This window comes from Marmota flaviventris, chromosome 1 (genome assembly GCF_047511675.1).
Source record: "Marmota flaviventris isolate mMarFla1 chromosome 1, mMarFla1.hap1, whole genome shotgun sequence".
Lineage (NCBI taxonomy): Eukaryota > Metazoa > Chordata > Mammalia > Rodentia > Sciuridae > Marmota > Marmota flaviventris.
In genome coordinates, this window is record NC_092498.1 from 192,321,552 (window position 1) to 192,345,645 (window position 24,094).

The window sequence follows — 24,094 nt, forward strand, 5'->3', positions numbered from 1 at the left end:
CACGTGTAATTGTAGTGGTTTAGGAGGTGGAGGCAGGAGGATCGCAAGTTCAAAGCCAGCCTTAGCCATTTACTGAGGCCCTAAGCAACTCAGTGAGACCCAGTCTCTAACAGAAAAACGGGCTGGGGATGTGGCTTAGTGGTTCCTTGTCCTCCTGTTTGCCACTTGTTATCACTGTGCCCAGTTCACAGCAGGCTCAACCATGACTTCATGTGCCTTCTTCAAGGATCTTAGAGCTATGTAAACTTAACCCCGATATGGGGAGAAATTTCAGATGAAAAATACAGACGTTTGACTTTATTTTTCCCCTTTATTAAATTTTTTTTTAGCTGTCAATAGACCTTTACTTATTTATTTTTTTAATATGCAGTGCTGAGAATCAAACCCAGTGCCTTGCACATGCTAGGCAGGTGCTCTACCACTGAGCCACCACCTCAGCCCCCTTTCCCATTTTTAATACATGTATTTGGTAAAATTAACATTTAACCTGGGTGGGGAAGTACCCACGTATACTTCCTAGTTCTTAAGGAAGCTGAGGTACATATTAAAAAGTTCAAGGACAGTTTAAGCAATTTAATGAGGCCCTGTCTCTCAATGAAAAATTAAAAGGGATAGGGATGTAGGGGAAAAAAACTATCTGGCCCTAGAGTTTCTTTTATATTATTATTATTAGTAGTAGTGATGGTGGTATTTGTTACTAGTGATTAAATCCAGGGGCGCTTTACAACTGAGGTACATCCACAGTTTTTAAAAAATATTTATTATTATTTTTTAAGTTGTAGATGGATACAATACCTTTATTTTATTTATTTATCTTTATGTAGTGCTGAGGATCAAACCCAGTGCCTCACATGTGCTAGGTGAGTGCTCTAACACTGAGCCACAACCGCCAGCCCCATTTTCAAAAGTTTGAGGCAAGGTCTTGCTAAGTTGCTGAGGCTGGCCACCACCTTGCCATCCTCCTGCCCTACCCTCTCAAATTCCAGGGATTACAGGCATGTGGGTGTTTCCTTTATAGGAAGATTTTGTTTAGTTTTTTAATTCACACATTCAAGTCTTTTAATGAATATAGGGTTATTTTGATTTTTCCGTTTTTTTTTTCTTCTGTCAGTTTTGTTAGGTATAGGACACTTTCAATTTCATCTATCTTTTCAAATTTTTAGCTTATTGACAGTATCCTCTTAAGTCTGGTAACATAGCTTCTTATTACCAGATTAGTGATTAGTTTTGCCATCTGTTTTGTTTTTTTTTCCTTGATCAGTCTTGTTAGATGGCGGCTGCTGCTGCTGTTGCTTTTTAATTTTTTTTTTCCAGGAACTAACTTTTGACTTCATTGATTTTCTCTTGCACATTTTTTTTTTTTATTTCATTAGATTCTACTGTTATTATCTTTAAGGCTGAAGCATTACATGCATGCAGAAAAATGCAGTCTATCCTCCCATTTTCGTGAATAGGTAGAATATTGTCAAAATGGCCAGACTACCAAAAGCAATCTACAGATTCAATGCAATCCCCTTAAAAATACCAATGACATTCTTCACAGAATAAAAAGACCATCCTAAAATTCATTTGGAAGAATAAAAGAACCAGAATAGCCAAAGCAAATTTAAGTCAAAAAAGCAACGCTGAAGGCATCACTATACCTGACTTCAAATTCTACTACAGAGCTATAGTAACAACAACTGAATGGTACTGACATAAAAACAGACACATAGACCAATGGTACAGACACAGAGACAACCCTACACAGATATAATTATCTGATCCTTTACAAAGAGGCCAAAGACACACTGGAGAAAAAGAGAGCCTTTTTGACAAATGGTGCTGGGAAAACCGATTATCCATATGGAAAAGAATGAAAGTAGAGCCCTATTTCTAACTTTGCACAAAAAAATCAACTCAAAATGGATCAAAGATGTAGGAATTGGACCAGAAACTATGTAACGCCTAGAAGAAAACACAGGGTCAACACTCCAGCATGTCGGCACAGGCAACAACTTTTTGAACAGGACCCCTAAAGCTTGAATTTTTTTTTTATTTTTTCAGTACTGGGGATAGATTAAACCCAAGGACACCTAAAGCTCAAGAAATAATGCCAGGAGTTAATAATGGGGATGGCATTAAATTAAAAAGCTTCTGCACAGCAAAACAATCAATTAGGCATGTGAAGAGAACCTACAGAATGGGAGACAATCTTTGTTAGCTTCTCTTCTGACAGAAGATCAATATCTAAACTATATAAAGAACTCAAAAAATTAACACCAACCTTCCCAATAACCCAATTGATAAATGGGCAAATGAATTAAAGAGACATTTCTCAGAAGAAGAAATACAAATGACCAACAAAACAAATATATGAAAAAAAATGTTCAATATCATTAGCAATTAGGGAAATGCCAATCAAAACTACACTGAGATTTCATCTCACACCAGTCAGAATGGCAGCCATCAAGAACAAAATAATAAGTGCTGAAGAGGATGTGGAGAAAAAAGGAACACTTTTTACGCTGTTGGTGGGATTGTAAAGTAGACAAGCCACTATGGAAATCAGTATGGAGGTTCATCAAGAGGCTAGGCATGGAACCTCCAGGGACCCAGCTATGCTACTCCTTGGTATTTATTCTGAAGAATTAAAGTCATCATACTATAGTGACACATGCAGACCCATACTTATATCAGCACGATTCACAGTAGCTAAACTACGGAACCAGCCTAGGTGTCTATTAATGAATGAATGAATGGATGAAGAAAATGTGGTATACATACACAATAGAATTTTACTCAGCCATAAAGAAAAATGAAATGTCACTTGCAAGAAAATGGGTGGAACTAGATACCACTATGTTAAGTGAAATAAGCTAAACTTAAGGTCAAGGGTTGTATGTTCTCTCTCTTATGTGGAAGCTAAAAAGGAAAAAAAAAGGTGGATTGGCAGGGATTGCGTGAATGTCAAAGAGAGATAAGTGGAGAAAAGGGACTAGGGGTGGGAGAAGTACTGGGGAGTGAAGTTGGCTAATTATTATATTATTATATTGTGTGTATGTACGAATATGTAACAAATCCCATCATTAAGTGTAACTATGAATACCAATAAAAAATATGAAAAGAGAAAAAAAAAAAGAAATGCATGAGCTAGGGTTGTGGCTCAGTGGTAGAGTGCTTGCCTAGTATGTGTGAGGCACTGGATTTGATTCTTAGAAGTGAATATAAATAAATGAACAAAATAAAGGCCTATCGATGTCTAAAAAATATTTTTAAAAATGCAGGCTGTCATTTCACTGTTCAATGCTGAAAACAAATAAACATTCTTGTACAACCACCACTGAGATCAAGAAATAATATATATGCACCCAGAAACAACCCTTTTATCCCCTTGAAGTCACCATCTCCCACCTCTTCTCCAGCAATGTTCACCATCCTGATTTTACTTACCATTGGTTAGTTTTGCCTACTTTTGAACTACATGTAAATGTTTGTAAATGTCTTATGTAGTTTTTAGTATCTACCTGATTACCTAGAATAGTCCCGTGCTGATTTTAATTGTTGTATGATATTCAATGGTGTGAATAGACAAAAAAACTTTTTAAAAATGGTGTGAGGGATCTAACCAGGGCCTCACACATGCAAGGCAAACACTCTACCACTGAGCTACACCCCTAGCCCAGAATATGCCGAAATCTACTTATTACTTCTACTGCTAGAACTGGGCATTTGGGTTGTTTCTAGTTTGACTATTAAAAATAGCATGGCCCAAATTAACATTCTTATATGTACCTTAGGGACACATACGAACATCTTTCTGATAGAATAGAATGTTAGGAGAATTCCTGGGTCAGGGTATAGGCAGATGTCTAAATTTAGTAATATAAAGAGTAGTGATAGCCAGGCATGGTGGCACATGCCTGTAATCCCAGACTTGGGAAGCTGAAGGAGGAGGACTGTAACTTCAAGGTCAGCCTGGGAAATTCTGTGAGATTCTGTCTCAAAATAAAAAATAAGGGCTGGGGGGGCTGGGATTGTGGCTCAGTGGTAGAGCACTCGCCTCGCACAGGTGGGACCCAGGTTCAATCCTCAGCACCACATAAAAATAAAAGGCATTGTGTTGTGTCCATCTACACCTAAAAAAATAAATATTTTTTTAAAAAAATAAGGGCTGGGGTTGTAGCTCAGTGATAGAGTGCTTGCCTAGCATGTGTGAGGCACTAGGTTGGATTCTCAGCACTGCATATAAATAAGCAAGCTAAAGGTCCATTGACAACTAAAAATATATTAAAACAAAAGGGGCTGGGGATGTAGCTCAGGGGTAAAGTGCCTCTGGGTTCAATCCCCAGTACCCGCCCCCCCTGCAAAAGAAAGTAGTTACAAAAAGAAATGTTAAGGGATTAAATTTTACTTTTAATTAATTTAACTATAAATGAAAATATGTTCCTATAGTTAGAGGCTGCCATATTGACAGCAGGGCCGGAATGGTGAAAGGCTGTGATGTCATCACCAGCCCAGTCTCTGTACCTCTCATCCAGGAAGCCTCCTTACAGGCATTGACTGTCTTTCCCCTCCCTCCTTCTGTGTCTCTGTCTCTTTCTCTCTCTCTTTCTTTCTCTCTCCTTTTTTCTGGTACCAGGGATTGAACCTAGAGATGCTTAACCACCGAGCCACTCCCCAGCCCTTTTAAAATATTTTTATTTAGAAACAGGGTCTCGTTGAGTTGCTTAGGGCCTTCACTGTGCAGCTGAGGCTGGTTTTGAAGTCGAGATCCTCCTGCCTCAGCCTCCCGAGCCACTGGGATTATAGGCGTGAGCCACTTGACTGTCTTCCTCTCTTAATTCAAGAACCCAGGCTCCATGTGGAAGTCAATCTGGCCACTTCCACATACCCTGCTTCCCACCTACCTCCTCACCGAGGTCCACAGCCCTGCCCTCCTCCTCCCTGCTGTGTCTCGGCTGTTCTCCCCTTGCTCACTCAGACGTCCACTCGACTTTTCCCCACTACTTCAACAAAACTCCATGCTGGCCTCACCTGTGCATCACTGGAACACTGTCCCCCAGACCTGAAGTCTTCTGAGATCTCAGGTCACAATTCCACCCTCGCCTTCTCAGACAGGGTCATGGTCCTCCTAGGACTGGGATTTCCCCTCCAAGTCCCTCACTATCCCTTTAATCTCTTCTTCACCTTGCTCTGACCATTAGTAGAAAGTTGCATCATTTGACTTGGTTTATCAGCCACTGAAAGCTGTAACACGGTCTCTATGTAGAGAAGGGCTTTGTACATTTTGTTATGAGGTGATACTGTCAGCACTCAGTGACACAGAGTCGTTCAACAGAACACGTAGCCTCCCTCATTACATAACACTTGTTAATAACTGTGCCTGGGAAAAAAGATTGCTGAACAGGTGACACAAAATCGTACTGAAAAGGAGACTTCATGTGACACTCTGTTCTCAGTTTAAGAGTTTTAAAGACGACTGCTCACCAAAAGAAAAATTAAATGCTGGCATTCCTGCCTTGATTCAGAACAACAACAACAAAATAGCACTTTAAAACAATAGAACTTCAGGCAAATTCTGTTTAAAAATACAAACACTCTAATCTTTGTTTCTCTTTAAAAGGTCATGCTGAAGGTGGCTCATGCCTATAATCCCAGCAGCTCGGGAGGCTGAGGCAGGAGGATTGCAAATTCAAAGGCAGCCTCAGCAACGGCAAGGCTCTAAGCAACTTAGTGAGACCCTATCTCTAAATAAAATACAAAATAGGGTTGAGAAAAAAAAATAGGGCTGAGGATGTGGCTCAGTGGTTGAGGGCCCCTGAGTTCAATCCCCAATACCCCCACCCCCACAAAAAAAAAGTCATGCTGAAATTATTGTTAATATAGGTGACTTAAAAAGATACCTTCTTTATTAATAGGAGGATCCTATCAGGGGCTAAGTATTTATGCATGAATATCAGTGGCTTCTGGAATGTCCCAAGACAGGTCCGTCTAAAGTGTTCCATGGCAAAGTCTGACTTTGCTGACCATGTCTTGACCCCGGCAGACTCCCTGCCCTTAGCTATTAACATCACAGTGATAATAATAGTTTCAATAAATTTGAGGTTACTGGAAATACCTGACCTATTTCTTTGTTGATCAGACTGATATGTGTGCCTGTCTGCCTTTCTGTCTTAAGTTATCTGGATAAATACTATCTTCTCAGAAGAGTTTAAAGCAAAATACTGTCTTCAGTTGTTATTTAAATTTTTTTTTCCATTTTTTGTCAGGGGGAGTTCCTTTAAAAATGACCATGAACGCAGGCTGAGTGCCGACTTGATCACGTTCTCAAAGACACGTAGACGACTTGAAATGGAAAAGACAGTTTCAGTTCCCAAGGTTAAAGTCTCACCACACACAACTCATGAATCACTGAGCTACTAACTCGGGAAAAAGAGAATAAAAAAAAAAAAAGATAAAATAGTGAGGACGGTTGCTCAGAGATGTTAAATAGATCTCCCTGAATACACAAAAGATAATTAATATCCTCCTTCCTTCAGAGTCCCAATGGCACAGTCACATTTCTCTGCTTCCTCTTTAGAGAATAAAGTTAAATAACTTTATGTTTTCTTCTGTATTTTAGGATAAATCCTGTGTTAGTCAGCTTTCCAATACTATTAGAAATACCTGGGACAATCAACTTATAAAGAGAAAAGGTTTAGAGTGGCTTACAGTTTTGAAGGTTTCAGTCCATGGTTTATTTGGCCCTGTTGCTTTTGGGACTGTGGCGAAGCAAGAATCATGGCAGGAAATACCGGGTGGGGCAAAAGCACTCACCTCAAGGTTGGGCAGTGAAAGGGGGAGAAAAGACACAGCGTCCCAGGATCCCCTGGGATCTCATGCTCCTGATAACCTAGATACAGCCCGCTATGGCCCCATTTCTTAAAGGTTTCACCACCTCCCAATAGCACCACACTGTAAACCAAGCCTAAAATTTAACACATGGCCCTTTAGGTGGATGCTTAAGATCCAACTAGAGCAAAAACAAACAGAACTGAAGGCATCAAAAGCATAAAATATTACCGTAAAAGAGGAATCACTTTTCTTCATCACATCCAAAATGAAAAAGTCCTTTCCTTCTTGACACCCAAGAGTTCCATCACTGCTGTTTTCATATAGTTCTTCACCGAACGAGTCACGAAACCACCTCACATACTAACAGCTGAGAAGCAAAACTATCTCCAGGCTGCCACACAAAGCTTGTGATAAAGTTCATGAACTAAAAATTGCAGGAAATTCTCCTTCACGTACAGCCTATTTATTCCTGTTTCTACATTATGCTAACGAGTTTTGTACCTGAATTAGTATATATTTGTTGCAACAAATCTGATTATCTAGTATCCAAGGGCATGAGTTATATAGAGTAAGCAGATCTTGTAGGAGGTGTGCAGACTTGCAAATTAGGCAAGAAATTTTTTTTAAACTTAGCATATCAAATTTAGAAGTAAAGGAGGGTCAAACAGTGCTAAAATCTTGTGGCATGTTGGAAAAAAATGGGCATAATTCTTTGAAGTTCCCTTTATCAAGAGCTAGAATCTGTTTCTCCATTCCTTGGATATGGCTGAACTAGCGACTTATTTTTGCCAAACAATGAGGGGGAGGTGTCATGTGAATTCTGACTTGGGCCACAAGCAGCCTTTCATCACTTGAGGTACTGGGGATTGAACTCAGGAGTGCTCTATCACCAAGCTATACCCTCAGCCCTTTTTCATTTTAAGAGATAGGGTCTCCCTATGTTGCCCAGGCTGGCCTCAAGCTTGTGATCCTTCTGCCTCAGCCTCCCGCTTCCCTAGGATGACAGATATGCACCAACAACCCCCCAGCCTTACATATATGCATTCTTTCTTTGAATCCTGCTCAGGCACCAGGTGAGCAAGCCTAGGCTAACTTGCAGGATGATGAGAGAGACATGGTCTTTTCATTGCTCAGCTGATAGTCAGCTAACATCCAGGTAGTCGTGCCTAGCTGAGGCCAGCAGAAAAAACACCCAGTTTGCCAATATTCAAAATTGTGGGCTAAATCATTGTTTTAAACTACTAAATTTTGGGTGGCTTGCTATGCAGCAAAAGATAATGTGTATACATCTCCATAGTCTCAAAATGCCTTCCCAGGATAGTTTACAGGAGCCAGGCATGGTGGTGATGCCTGTAATCCCAGCGGCTCAGGAGGCTGAGGCAGGAGATTCTAAGTTCAAAGCCAGCCTCAGCAACTTAGCCAGACCCTATCTCAAAAGTAGGAAATTAAAACAAAACAAAAACATTAGAGTCGTCCTGTATTTGCGGGTTCCTCTTTCACTTGTCAATCACCCAATCCTGCCAGGGCCCCCTCAGCCACATCTGTGCCTCTCCAGGGATTGTTGAGCAGGACTGAGAGGATGGCTGTGAGCACTCCACAGTGACTGGCATGTGCTAGGGTCTCTCACGTAGCTGCTAGGATTAGCGTTTCCCACAGCTGCACCTCTCCATCTCCAAGGCTACTTTCAAGTCCCAGCCTCTATTTTCCTCCAGGGGCCACTTCTGAGCAATAGAGCACCTGTTGTTTACCTATGATCCCATGACTAAATAGGAACTGTGGCTTGCTGCCACTGCCCAGCATAGAAAGAGCATGTCCCTTTGTATAGTGACAGCCAGGGAAAAGATCAAAACTCACAGTCATGTCTATTGTATGCAAATCACTTTTCACTATCATAAAGTCAAAAAATCATAAGCCAGGGACTCTATTTACCTTTAGGAAGGTAAGAAGATTTCAAAAGTAAAATTCAAGAATAGTTAAAAGAAGGGATTTTTTTTCATCCCTTTAATATAATTTTTTAAAAATTTATATTAATATGTTTATATTAATTAATTTAATACAATTTTTTTAAAAATTATATTAATATAAATGTTTATATTAATTAATTAATCCCTTTAATATAAATGTTTAAAAATTTGTGCATGTGTGTATGTTTACCCATTGATTGTGAAATAATTTGCCTTTTAAAAAGAAAATTGTGGGCTGGGGTGTATGTAGCTCAGTGGTAGAGTACACGTGTAACATGCATGAGATCTTGGCATCCCTTTGATCCCTGGCATCACTAAAGAAGAAAAAAAAAGGAGCCGGGCACAGTGGCGCACGCCTGTAATCCCAGCGGCTCTGGAGGCCGAGACAGGAGGATCTTGTGCTCAAAGCCAGCTTCGGGAAAAAGCAAGGTGCTAAGCAACTCAGTGAGACCCTGTCTCTAAATAAAATGCAAAATGGGGCTGGGGATATGGCTCAGTAGTCAAGTGCCCCTGAGTTCAATCCCTGGTACCCCCCTGCCCCCTGCAAAAAAAATAAAGAAAACTGCTTTTAACCAGTATTGCATTTAGATTTCCAACTCTCTGAAGCCTACTTTTTAGGGGAGGAAAAATGGGACATCATCTTGCCTCTTTCACCACAACATTATCGTATACCCAAACCAACCGCAGAAACTAAACAAAAGCAAGAAGGCTACCCAGGATTTCAATGAGACCTGTCCACACCCATCTCAAAGAGAGATAAGGAGCACCAACGTCATAGCCCGGGCAGAACACAACACTGTGGGCATGCCACCCAGCATGCCACGTCTCTGGGCACAGAGGACACTTCCTACCCAAGGAGTCTGCCGTCAAGATAAGTCTGTGCGAAAGCACTGACCTTGTTTCTTGGATGGAGTGAAACACGCCTGACCTCTTCCCAGTGAATCCAGCAAACATTCACTTGGCCTTAACCAGAAAGCCACATCCGACCCAAGCCAAGCCAAAGTCATCAGAAGTGATTTTTTTATCTTGTGAATCACCCTTATCAGTGACTTCATTCACTACATCGAACTGGTTTCTTGAAGCGAATGAATAGTAAAAGCCAAGTGGCCTGCCACAGGCACCTCCCCTGATGGAGGAGCGAGCCTGGCAGCAGTCTTAGCAAAGGCTGGGGCGCAGGCTTTGTTTGGCTCACCTCTCCCCCAAAACCATCTGCCTAATTGCTCATTCTCCCAAATGTCAGAACTCAATTTGGGGTGGGCACATGTTTATGCACTTGCACTGGTCATTCAGAATTCTCCTGAGCTGGCTCTGGCCTGTCCCCAGCAACAGGGACCACAGGATACTAGAAAAAAATAAAACCCCCACATACATTCTGTTACATGTGTATGATGCAGATGTATCCTCCAAACCCACTCAACTCCAGGCCCACAAATCCCTTGGATGGGCTACCGAGATAATTCATATACAATTCAGTGGTGTTTAGACTGCCTTAAAGCCGTGCAACCATTACCATAATTTCAGAATTTTCCGTCATCTCCAAAAAGAAATCCTGTATGCTTTAGTATTCACTTCTCCATTTTCCCACAGTGCTCCCCGACCTTCTTTACTGTAGCAACCACAAATCTTCATGTCTCTATAGATTTGCCTATTTGGGACATTTCATATAAACAGAACCACATAATCTATGCCTGCCTTAACCTGTTTCTGTTACTATCGCAAAATAATTGAGACTGGATAATTTAGAAACATTAGAGGTTTACTTAGCTCATAGTTTTGGAGTTCAGAACCATGGGCCAAGGTCCAGGGATCAAGGAACCACACCTGAAGAGGGCTTTCTTGCTGTGGGACTCTGTAGAATAGTGAGCCAATGCAGGACATCTCACGGCCAGGGGGTGGCATACAAGAGAGCCAACCTGGCTTTTAATAACAGACCCCTTCTTGAGATAACTTGTTAATTCTTGAATGAAAAACACAGTCTTGAGGTTATAGGCTGCATGCCTAACCATCTTCTTAAAGGTCTTACTTGGTCCCACCTTTTTTTTTTGGGGGGGGGGGAAGTGCACTGGGGGATTGAACTCGAGGCACTCAGCCACTGAGCCACATCCCCAACCCTATTTTGTATTTTATTTAGAGACAGGATCTCACTGAGTTGCTTAGCAACTCACTTTTGCTGAAGCGGGCTTTGAACTCACGATCCTCCTGCCTTAGCCTCCCAAGCTGCTGGGATCACAGGCATAGGCCACGGTGCCAGGCAGTCCCACTTCTTAATACCTCATAATGGAGATTAAATTTCATATGGGTTTTGGTGGAGACGTTCAGACCACAGCAGTGGTCTTTTGTGACTAGCTTCTCTCTTAGCATTAGGTTTTAATATTCTCACGTGTTGTAACATCTATCAGTACTTCATTTCTTTTTACTTCCAATTAACATTCCATTGTATGGATGTACCACATTTTGTTTATGAATTTGGCAGTCTATGGACATAGGGACTGTTTCAATTTCTTGGCAATTAAGACTGATGTTGATATGGATACCTGTGTTTTTTATTTTGTTTTGCTTTTAGTACCAGGGTTGAACCCAGAGGTGCTTAACCACTGAGAAACATCCCCAGCCCTTTTTTTTTTTTTCATTTTGAGACAAGAGTCCTGCTAAATTGCTCAGGGCCTCACTAAGTTGCCAAGGCTGGCTTTAAACTTAAAAATCTTCCCACCTCAGCTTCCCAAGTCACTGGGATCACAGGTGTGCACCACCATGCTCGGTGGATACCTGTGTTTTTGAGTGGACATATGGATTAGATGATCTTTGGGGTCTGAACCCAGAGGTGACACACTCACAAATATTGCATATCTATGCATTTTTCAAGCGTGAAAGTGCAGAGAATTCACCAGACTGACCAAAGTAGTAAAGAGCTCCTGCTTAAAGACAAGTTTGGTGGCACATGCCTATTGTCCCAGCTACTTGGGAGGAAGCTAACTCGGGAGGTTGACACAGGAGGATCACCCGAGCTCATGAGTTCAAACCAGCCTAGGCAACATAGACCAGCCTCCAGGAAGATTCCCTGTCTAGATAATCAGCACAAGCCCCTCTTGGCCCTGCGCAATGCTACCTGCCTCTGCACATGGGCCTCCCAGTCAAGCAGACCTGGGACTCCTGCCACCTACTTGAGGATCTTATACAAGTTACTCAGCTCTCTAAGCCTCTGCTGCTCATCTGCAAACTGGAGATAACACCGGGCCATCCTACACAGTGCCTGCTTTGCTGAGTAAGGAGATAGTGTCTACAAAGTGTTCAGCACAACGCCTGGGTCAGGAACTCCTGAGTGTGACACCTTCACGACCCACTGACCTCCAAAACGTCCCAACCTTTCCCATCTCCATATCTTTGCTTCCACTGAGGAAGGAGAAGAGAGACGACAACGGGGCAAGGGAGCAAGAACGTGTTTGCCAGCTAAAGGGGGAAGATGTTTCCTTTGCTTTTGGGTCACAGAGTCCCTAGATAACATTTGTTAGCTGCAGAACGGTAGCTGGCAGAAAGATGGAAAGGCTGATGAAGGCAGAGGAGGAGCAGATCTTGGCCTGGAGGAAGAAGGTGGGGAGGGGATTCAGATCTCAGACTTCCTCCTGAGGCCAGTGGGCAGGAAGTGAAGGTGGAGATAGAGAGATAAGTCTGACAGGAAGCCCAGGGAACACAGGAATCACACCTGACATCAGTCAAAGAGGATGAGGTCCTGGGGGAGGGGGCGGGGGAGAGTAAGGTGGCTTAAGGAGAGAGGTGAAGGTTAGAAAAGCCAATAGGAAAAGGGAGGAGAGAGAGCCCAAGACCGCTGGGCATGTCTGAGAGCTTCTGGAGGCTGCAGGCAATGAGAGGGGATGGAGCCTGGTGAATGCTTGGGAGATGAACCAGTGGAGAAGGCCAGTGGTGGACACCTTCTAAAAGGAGGATGAAAGAAGAAGACAGAGAAGGAGGGTGGGGGCAGAGCAAGTGGGCTGACAGCTCTTGAAAAAACCTAGTGGTGGCCAGGTGCAGTTTTGTGTGCCCATAATCCCAGTGGCTTGGGAGGCTGAGGCAGGAGGATCACAAGTTCAAAGCCAGCCTCAGCAAAATTGAGGTGCCAAGTAACTCAGTGAGACCCTGTCTCTAAAGAAAATACAAAATAGGGCTGGGGATGTGGCTCAGGGGTTGAATGTCCTTGAGTTCAATCCTGGTTATATCCCCTACCCCGCAAAAAAAAAAAAAAAAAGTCTAGTGGTGATATCTAGAATGGATCGAGGAGAAACTGCAGCCTTAAGGTAGAGAGTTTCAGGTCATTATATAAGATCTAGGAGCAGGTTTGGTAGATATGAGCAATTTGGGGAATAGAAACACGGAGGTGGCAGAGAGGAGATTAAAGCTAAAACTTAAGCAGGAGCTAAGAAAGAAAAAAAAAAGCTTAAAACTCATGTTCATCATGTCCTGGGCCAAAAGCGAGTCTCCTTAGGTTTAAAATGATTGTGCAACCATCATCACAATTTTTTTTTTTTTTGGTCTTGCTGGGGGTTGAGGGTGCTGGGCCTCACACAGATCTTACCACCCCTATATCCCTGGTTGCATCACATCATCACTGTTTAATTTTAGAACATTTTGTCAGCCTCCAAAGAAATCCCATACCTAATTATAGCCACTGTCCATTCCTACCCTCAGTCCTAGGCAACCATTAATCCACTTTCTGTCTCTATAGATTTGCCTTTTTTAGAACCTTTAGGATAAATGAAATCATACAATACATGGCCTCTTAAGTCTGGTCTCTAATTCCGCATATTTTCAGACCCATCTGTGTTGGAGATGAGTATTCTGTTCTTCTTTACTGAGGAATATACTCTTCCAGTGTATAGATGTGCCACAATTTATTTGATCACCAGTTAATGGATATTATTTCTAGTTTATGGATATCATAAAAAATGCTGCTATGAAAATGTACATATAAGTCTTTATGTGGACATTATTGTTGTTACCTCTTGGGTCTATACCTAGAAGTGGAACTTCTGGGTCCTATGATAATTCTACATTTAACTCCTGAAGAAACTGCCAAACTGTGCTCTCGTTTTGAATGGTTGTTCTATTTTACACTCCAACCAACAATCAGGAGCATTCTTCTGTTCTGTATCCTTGTGAATATTGGTCAACATTGACCAGGGATGTACAGCCTTATAGAGCTGTGTTGAGTTCCTGTCCCTCTTATTATTAGAGTCATTAGTTTGCAGTGAAGGGACATTTTATTGTGTGTGGTTGGTTTATTTTGTTTTCATTCTAGTACTGGGGATTGAACCCAGGGGCAATCTACCACTGAACCGTATCTCCGGCTTGTTTCGTTTTTAATATTTTGAGACAGGGTCTTGCTAAGTTGCTGAGACTGGCTTCAAACTTGCAATCCTCCTGCCTCGGTCTCCAAGTAACTGGGATCACAAGCGTGCGCCGCTCACTGTGCTGGGCTTTCGCTGTGGCTTTGATTTGCATTTCTCTGATGATTAACAATATTGAGCATCAGGGGGAATCTTTTCATGTACTTCCTAGTCATTTGTATAGCTTCTTTGATGAAATGTCTACTCGGGTCCTTCACCCATTTTTAAATGGGGTTTTCTTCCTATTATTGAGTTGAAGGAATTAAAAAAAAAATATTTTTAGAGGTAGATGGACATAATACCTTTATTTTGTTTTTTTATGTGGTGCTAGGGATGGAACCCAGTGCCTCATGTGTGGTAGGCAAGTGCTCTACCACTGAGCCACAACCCTATCCCTGAAGTAATTCTTCATATAGTCTAGATTTAAGTCCCTTGTTGGATATATGATTTGAAAATCATCTTTTTCCAGTCTGTGGCTTAGATTTTCATCTTCTGGATATGTTTGGACGAGAAAACATCTTTAAAGTCCAGTTGACCAAGTTTTTCCTTTGAGGATGATGCTTCAGGTGTTAAGTCTAAGAAGACTTTCCCTAACCCTAGGTCCACAACAATGTTTCTCTTCCTTCTAGAAGTTTAACAGGAATTAAGAAATCAATATTTAAAACCCCACAAATATAGGAAGATTAAACACCACACTTGAAAACAGTCTGTGGCTCAAAGAAGAAATCAGAAAGAAAATTTAAAAAAAATATTTCAAATACAATGATAATGAAAATATATTTCACTAAGATGTTTTTAAAAGCACAAAAATTATAACAGGCCATGTATTCAACATACACCATGTACCTTTTTTTGCTCTCTGCTTCAGGGTGAAATTTCTCAAAGAATGTTTGTATTTGAGTGTCCGTGCTCACTTCCTTCCACTACATTCTTCAGTAGAATGCAATCTGGCTTCCAGATGCTTCTGGCCACTGGAGCAGTACTAAGGTTCCCAGGGACTTCCTTCCTTGTTGCCAGATCCAGCAGCAGCGCCTCTGTCTTCACCTCACTTGTCCCTTGGGAGCATCAACACTGGCCCTCCTCCTACTTCTTTGGTCTCTCCTCACTCTGTCATGTTTGTGTCCCTGGAAGATCTGCCCTTAGGTCTTTTCTTCCTTCAGTGTCCTCTCCCCTCAGGGAATCTCACTCATCCCATGTCTTCAATGGATCATTTATATGCAAAGAATTTTTTTCATATATTCCCATCCCAGATCCCTCCTTTGAAATCCCAATCCACAGATCCAATTGCTCCCCTCCAGGATCTTCTCTTGGCTCTTCTTTTTTCAGTATCAGGGATTGAATTCAGGGGCACTCAACCACTGAGCCACATCCACAGCCCTATTTTTGTATTTTATTTAGAGCCAGGGTCTCACTGAGTTACTTAGCACCTCGCCATTGCTGAGGCTGGTTTTGAACTTGAGATCCTCCTGCCTTAGCCTCCCAAACTTCTGGCACACAGGTGTGTGCCACTGCACCCAGCTCTCGGCTGTTCTTAAAAGGCCCTGCTGTGGTCTGAATGTTTGTGTCCTCTCCCAAATTCCCATGTTGAAGTCCTAACCCCCACAGTGTTTTGTGGAGATGGAGTCTTCCAGAGGCGATCAGCGCTTCAAGGTGGAGCCCTCCTGGATGGAATTAATGTGCTTATAAAAGACCCTCAAGAACTCCCTTGCTCCTTCCACCATGTGAGGACACAGAAGTTGCCATCTATGAGGAACAGGCCCTCACCAGATAATGAAGCTGCTGGCTCCTTGATCTGGGACTTCCTAGCCTCCAGAACAATGGCAAATAAATGTCTGCTGTTTATAAGCCACCTAGTTAATGGCATTTTGTTATAGAAGCCCAAACAGAGGCCAGGCACAGTGAGGCACACCTATAATCCCAGTGGCTCGGGAGGCTGAGGCTGGAGGATCGCATTTCAAAGCTATCCTTCAAGTCTGTACTCTACTACACTGAAAGTTCCATGAGGGTAGATCCTACATGCGGTTACATCCATCACTGTATACCTAGTGCCTGGTACAAGCCTTGGGCACTATAGCAGCCACCGAATAAAGATGTTTTCAATGACTGAGTGATGATAAATTAATCTAGGATAAACACAGGACTTAAGTGAAAGAAGATGTACCAGTATCTTCAAAGATTAAAGGGGAGTGACAGGGAAGTGAGATGGTCAGGGATGGACTTGAGGATAATTCAGATAATTGCAGAAGCCCCAGAGGGTGTGGGTTGCATGTGTGTGGGGCAGGAGATGTTCTGGGAGTATTCAATCTGGCCTGGATGAAAGAAAAGCAGACTTTCCTGGAGAGATTCACCCTTTTTCCTGGACCAGAATTTCCTTAGGTTAAGGAGGTTCTTATAAGAAACATCCAGAGAGGCCTTGGTTCTTCATAGAATAGGCAGGAAAGCCGCCATTCATTGACAAAGTTCTTAGCCAGTGAATATGGGGCAGATGGGGCTCCTCCGTGCTGCCCACCAAATCGCTGAAGACTGGCCCCAATTCATTCCTGAGGAATGAAAACCCCCTCGTGCCCCAAAGGCAAACACAGTATTTCATTAATAGCTCTTCTGATTCTTTCTTAAACCAGATCTTAGAGGCCTAAATCCAATCTCTTTCCATGAAGACACATACCTTAGTCCATCCAGAAAACTGGATGAAGGTGTCCTGGGGCAAGTCGGGGATGCCACTGGGGATGGAGAAGTTTCCCACATAAAAGGCCGGAAGCGTGTAGTTGGGCGAGCTGTCAGTGCAGTTCTCATAATGGCAGCCAGCGTCCTGGCCACCCCAGCCCTGCAGGTGGCTGCGCACTGCATCCTCAGTGCCCAGTGGGAAGATGGTCCAGTTTGTGAGGATACTGGAGCCGAGGGTCAGATTAGAAACTAAACCCTGCAAAGGAAAAACAGCACCATGAGCTGGGGAGGGAAGGAGAAAGGCTTTAGGAGTCTCTGCATCCTGTGCTGAAGTCCTACGAAAAGCAAACTGGGGTACAAACCACAACGGTAACGAGTCTCAAACTCTGTGTACCTCCAAGCAGCATGGACGAGAGAGATGAGCATGCTTTGGTATCTGTAAAAGATACCTTCAAGGGTAACGCAGCTAGGCGCGGAAGCGCATGCCTGTAATCCCAGTGGATTGGGAGGTTGAGGCCGGAGAATTGAGAGTTCAAAGCCAGCCTCGGCAAAAATAGAGGTGCTAAGCAACTCAGTGAGACCCTGTCTCTAAATAAAATACAAAATAGGGCTGGGGATGGGGCTCAGTGGTGGAGTGCCCCCGAGTTCAATCCCTGGTACCCCCTCCCCCCAAAAAAATAAGGTATAAATGGTAATGAGGACAACAGTAAACCTCAGGACTGGATTCACAGGGGATGGGGGATGAGGCAACTGTGGCAGTAGCCACCACACAGAAGTTTATGCTCATGGCTCATCTATCTTCTCATTCCCAGCTGTTCAGATGGGAACTGCTCCATTTTTAGGGGGATCCCATACTAGGTCTCAACTGCCCATTAGTAATTCAATCAACATTATGCAAGTGGCTGTGTGCCAGGCTCTTTGCTGGGTACGAGGGATCCAGAGACTATGTAGTAGAGTCCTAGTCACTCCAGGGGTCAGTGAGGCTTGGGGGAGCCAGGCAGGAGGCCCAGTGACTGCAGCCTGAAGAGAAGGATAGTAAGAGAGACATTCATCCTGGCAATAGAGGCTGCCCACACAACGTTCCCTGAATGTTGAGAGCCATCATGGGCTGTGTGTGGACTTCATCAGCATTGCAGCCTAGTGAATAGGAGAATCTGGTATCTGGGAGCTTCCAGTGGGAATTTCCTCTGGCCAAGACTGCCCAGACACATTGTGAGTCCCATTCAAGCTCTGGCTGGTCCCACACAGCACCGGAAAAGGGGTGACCTGCTGCAGCCACACATCCTCTCAGAGATGGGTGTGACCTGCCAAGATGCCATTAACCTGCAGACCGCAAGATATCATGAAGCAAGACTCCACCCTTGAAACCTTATCCCTGCCTTTGATGTATCCCCAGTTGTCCATCTCCAGCTCCTGTGTGGGCTGGATCTATCAGGTGCTCTACTTGAAAACTATCTTTCTGAGTCTTTTTATTCTTCACTAATTATTTATGATTTATTTTCTCTGGTGGCTTATACTTTCCTGGGCAGGAAAAAGGACCCCCAGATGAGGTGTTAGCCACCTCCCCATGCCTAAGTATGCAACTGCTTGACCTCTGAGCTGCCCCAAGAGGGTCAAAGAAGTAGCTCTGGCCCCCTCTTCTGTCCTAGACTGGATGGTGCCAGAGTGTTCTCAATGAGCCATCCCTCCTCTTGCCCGCACCCAATGAAGCACCCTGGAGGGCTCTGTGTGAGCTTTAAAAAAGTTTGCTGGATAATGATCTAGAAGTATTTCTAAGAACAACATATTTGGACTAGACATTTAGACACAACATGGAGGCTAGAGTCAGTGCAGCAAGGGAACAGACTTCCTCTAGGGTCAGCTTGGCATGGACAGACCAACCAAGCCTACACAACAGAACCGACCAAAAGCTAAGCCAGCTTTGTTGGCAAAGGGGGGGTGCCTCTGGTGAGCCAGGTGGGTTTTCAGGGTAGAGGAAGAGCAGGGCAGAGTGGCTTCCTCCTTCCGTTTCTTTCGACATTATGACTAAACTCAAATACAAGGAAAGGTTCTGTTTGCAAAGCTCAACCTTTCTCACCACTTGCAGAGGCAAAGAGCTCTTCAAAATAAGTCCCCTCCCAGGCTGCAAAACAAATCAGGGTGTTTCACTCGTCAAGCTTGGCAAAGCGTGTACTCTTTAAAAGGGCCTCTGTGACCTTTAACTAGCTTGACGGTGGGGATCACTCCACAATGTGTGAATACAGCAAAACATTACACTCCATTCCTTAATACAAAACAAAAACTAAAATCAAAACCTGCCCCTATGTTGTTAAGATAGAAAGAAGGTACATGTGAGTTTTTAAATGGATACATAAACTTCTTTTCTGACTGCTCAGACACAGCCCTGTCCACTCTTGAGCCTCAGACCTGACAGAGTGGTCATCCCACCTTAGAATCATTGATATATCTGCCGTAGTTCACACGCCCCATGTTCTCCACCAGAAGGTCCAGGGTGGCTCCAGCTTTCCCTGTTATGTTTAGAGGGGTCACACTGGCTCGCTCAAGGATTCCTTGGGGGACCTGTGGGTTCAAAACCAAAAGAGCATTGAATTTTAGAAGATAAAAAAAGACCAGTGAAGAGGTAGCAGGCCAGCCAGGCACGGTGGCGCAAGCTTGTAATCCCAGCCGCTCAGGAGGCTGAGGCAGGAGGATCCCGAGTTCAAAGCCAGCCACAGCAACTTAGTGAGGCACTTAGCAACTGAGCAAGACCCTGTCTCTAATAAAATATTTTTTTTTTTTAAAAAAAAGGGCTGAGGATGTGGCTCAGCGATTAAGCATCCCTGGGTTCAAACCCCAGTAACCGCCCCCCCAAAAAGAAAAAGAACAAAAATTAGCATACTGAGTTAATTTGGCACTCATTCTCCTGCATCCCCCTTTTTTGCCAGCAGGTATTGAACCTAGGGACGCATTACCACTGAGCAACATCCCCAGACCTTGTTTTACATTTTAGTTTGAGACAGGGTCTTGCTATGTTGCTCAGGGCCTCAAATATGGTGATCCTCCTGCCTCAGCCTTCAGAGCTCCTCATTCTCTCATCCTCCTGCCTTGAAGACAGACTTGTTGAGAGTGCTTTGATATTCCTTAGCCCAAACTGGCCAAGTGGCCACATTTCCCCAGTCACTGCTTCTTCAACAGAAAACTCTCCAGACCCAGCTTCGAGCACGGAAAAAGAGAGGCTGGTCTCCTGAGTTATCAAAACGAATCCAAAGAGAAATCCAGCAGGGAACAGAAAATGTCCCCTGCTTCTAGGGCCTGAAGCACAAAGGTGATTTGGAGGAACTGAGGATATGTCCACCCACTTTCCTCCCTTGGAATGTTTTACTCTGCATCTGTTTTTACTTTTTTGATTTTTACTTTTTATTTTTTGGATGAGGTGATTGAATCTAGAGGTGCTTAACATCTGGGCCACATTCCCAGCCCCTTTTGAATATTTTGTCTAGAGACAGGGTCTTGCTGAGTTGCTCAGTACCTCACTAAATTGTTGAGGCTGGATTTGAACTCAAAATCTTCCTGCCTCAGCCTCCTGAGCTGCTGGGATTATGAGTGTGCATCACCACACCCAGCTGTGAATCTGTTTTTAAAGGAAAGGGAATGAAGGCAAATCCCAGGGGAGGATTCCTATGAGAGAAACGCTTTGTGTTTCCACAGCACAACCGTCAGACATAAAGAAAAACTTCTAAACAACATGGAGATAGGAGGCAAAAATCAGATAACAGAGATAAAATCAGAGAGTTAGGTGGAGTAGTCTCACCTCAAAATACTTGATATGATGCATTAACCACGAAAATTATATAACAGAGTGAAGGAAAACAACAGGTATTTTTATCTGTAACACATTCCTAATTTTTTAAAAAAGTTTTTTAGTTTTTTTTTTTAACTGATGTACACTGATCGCAATTCAATAAGACAATTTCTAAATTGGTAGCCAAGAAAGAATCATTAAATGTAGTACAGTGTCTTAGCAACTGGCTCCCACCACAATTAATATTGATTACAAATGGAAATATTTTAGCGACAAAGATCTGATGAACACAATTCCTGAGGATTCTCTAGGACCATCATATCATTTGTAAATAATGACAATTTTATGCTTTCAGAAAAAAAAAGGAAAATATTTTCATTTTTAAAAAGTTGTTTTGTTTGTTTGAAGTGCTATACCCTCAGCACTTGTTAATTTTGAGATAGGGTCTTGCTAAACTTCCTGAGGCTGGCCTCGAACTGGTAATCTCTTGCCTCAGCCTCTTGAGTTGCTGACATTATGGTTGTGTGCCACTGTGCCAGCCTTAATTTAAAACCTTCTGAACCATTTTCCTTGGTTAGCAAAATCATTTTATGTGTTCTTTCATATGACTATTTCTATGACAGGAAGAGTTATATATATTTTTTTTAATATTTATGTTTTAGTTTTAGGTGGACACATTATCTTTATTTTACATTTATGTGGTGCTGAGGCTCGAACCCAGTACCTCGTGCATGCTAGGCAAGCACTCTACCACTGAGCCACAACCCCAGCCCCAGGAACAGTTATCTTAAAATGTATCTGGGCTTCATGATGAAACAGAGTTCTTGGTCCCTTTAAGTTATAATTGTCAGAATATAATTTCTCATTCAAGATGAGGCTCCAACTTCAATGAACTTTGTATCGTGGCAGGTACAAAACTCAACTGGAAATGGATCCTGTCCTTAACAAAGGCCTGGGCAATATGCTGGGGTCAGAGAGCTCAAAAGGCCTCCCAGAGGCTGGGTCTTTGAGCGTAGCCCTCTGAAGGGTGTTGGGTGCATTCCAGGCAGATGGGCCAAGTGTGAGGCCACCTCAGCAATGGAGGGGCACAACTAAAGGGCATCAAGGAGAGAGGTAGAGGCTGCGTAGGGGAGCAAAGGCCTCAACGGCCATGTTAACAGGTGCAGTCTACAAGTCCCCCAGCTGGGGCAGAAATGCACCAGTCAGAGATGATTCTTACCCCATTCACTGAGACATAGGCCCGATCGTGGACTCCACTCAAGGGTGCGTGGAGGGATGTTGAGTTGCTACAGTCTTGAGGAAGAGTTGTTCGGTACAGCACGAACCCAAAATACTGGATAGAAAGGGATTTAAGAAAAATGCATCACTCCTGCTGTTCATTTAAAGAGAACCTGTTTTCTCTTGTCTTTAAGAGATATTTCAAAAACCATAAGGAATGAAGAGCTTCCCCCATCCCTAGCAAAATACAATCTGCAAGAAGAGAAGTAGCAGCCGGGCGCAGTGGCATATGCCTGTAATCCCACCAGCTCAGGAGGCTGAGGAAGGAGGATCGGGAGTTCAAAGTCAGCCTCAGCGACTTAGTGAGGCCCTAAGCAACTCAGTGAGACCCTGTCTCTAAATAAAATACAAAAAAGGGGCTGGGGATATGGCTCAGTGGTTAAACACCCCTGGGTTCAATTCCCGCTAAAAAAAAAAAGAAAGAAAAAAGAAGAGAAGTAGTTCAGATTTTTAGATCTTAGAACAACTATCTCAACAGCAGCACGACACTCTGCAGAGCGCCTCATGGAGCACCCCTTTCCCATAAGGGGGCACTGGACCCTGGGCAGGTTAAGTTATTTGCCCAGAGTGACTCAGAAGATCAGCTCATATATGTCAAAGGTTGCTGATTTTAACTCAAAAAACAAAACCAAGAAAACAACAACAAAACAACCAAGATAAACATGCACCAATAAAACCAAGAGATGAAATTCTGCTCAGTAAAATATTTTCCAAGTTCTTGAGCTAAATCTGCTCTAACTCACAAAACAAGACTCAATTTGAAACTATTACAAGTGGAGAAAAAGGGGCAGAGGGTTGAGAGACTCGGGTTGTGACTTTGCTAAGTCAGAAGTTACTCTGAGATCCTGACATCCCTGGTCCTAAAGGAACACCTCAGACCATCAGCCTCAGAGTCCACGGAATTACAGTTATCGATTTTGCCTATTTGCTTCTTGCTATGGACGTTTAACCAAAGTGCACTGGGACAAAAATCCTGAGTCACAGATGAGAATCCAAATTGAAATCTAACGTGGAAAAGAGAAAAAAGTCCTCCGGTTCTAGGGCCTGAAGTGGAAAGGTGATTTGTGGGCACTGAGAAAAATGTTGATCTACTTTCCTGTCATTGCAGGACCTGACTGTGACTTCAAGCACAAGCATTACCTGCTCCCAGATACCAAATCTCTATCTTCATCTTGTTTAGCTACTTATTGAGACTAACCAAGGTGATGGGTATTAAAGCAGAGGCTGAGAAAAACTTTGCACAGGGCTTCCAGGAGGGAGCGGAAACAGGGCTGCTCCCTGCACAGGTGTGGCTAGGCACAGGGCCAGGCCCCACTCCTGCAGCCTGTGCCCCCACAGTTTCACTGAAAATAAATGTTCCGTGGGCTGCTTACCCTAGACCTGAAAGATCCAGGACCCAGGGAGCTCCAACCAATTCTAGAGCAGAGGGTCTGACCAAGAACAGTGGCTGCAGGTGTTTGAACGTTAACCTGGAGGTCACTCTCCAGACTCCAAGCCTGGTGTGCTCCATGATGCTGCTAAGTAAAAATAAGTTTATTTGTTTGTTTTTCTTCCAGTGTTGGGGATTGAACCCAGGATCTTGCGTAAGCTAGGTAAGTGCTCCACCACTGAGCCACATCCCCAACCTGCAACTTCTATTTTATAGATGAGAACACAGATGTACTGCTAGTGTGTACTATAACTGAATAAAGAACCCAATCCAATGTTAAATTAAAAAACTAACTTTTGGGGGCTGGGGTTGTGGCTCAGTTGTAGAATGCTCGCCTAGCATGTTTGAGGCCCTGGGTTTGATCCTCTGCACCACATAAAAATAAATAAATAAAATAAAGGTATTGTATCCAACTATAACTAAAAAATAAGTATTTTTTTTTAAAAAATAAATATTTTAAAAGTTAACTTTAAAAAATTATTATTAGTATTGGTGCTGGGGATTGAACTCAGGAGTGCTCCACCACTGAACTAAACCCCCAACCCTTTTATTCTGAGACACGGTCTCACTGAGTTGCTGAGGCTGGCCTTGATCTTGCAATCCTCTTGCCTCAGTCTCCTGAGTAGCTGGCCTGATTAGAGGCCTAAGCCACCGCACCCAGCTTAATTGTCCACTTTCTTGACCACAAAATAAGATTTATTGAAATAAAATCACAAGTGTAAAAATAGTAACTGGAGGTGAAATATACTAAGATTAGATATGCTGTTTTTATGTCACCTTACTG

The 24,094-nt window shown here is 43.1% G+C and overlaps 1 protein-coding gene across 1 annotated transcript in view; it reads right to left on the minus strand.

Annotated features, from left to right (window-relative positions):
- Glb1 (galactosidase beta 1) overlaps positions 1-24,094 on the minus strand; it is a 92,368-nt gene that overhangs the window by 2,684 nt on the left and 65,590 nt on the right. The window contains exons 13-15 of the mRNA XM_027932161.3: positions 21,823-21,936; positions 19,250-19,381; positions 16,824-17,078 (exon numbers count right to left, since the gene is read on the minus strand). Coding sequence (XP_027787962.3) covers positions 16,824-17,078; positions 19,250-19,381; positions 21,823-21,936 — 501 coding nt within the window. The remainder of the gene's footprint in view (positions 1-16,823; positions 17,079-19,249; positions 19,382-21,822; positions 21,937-24,094) is intronic.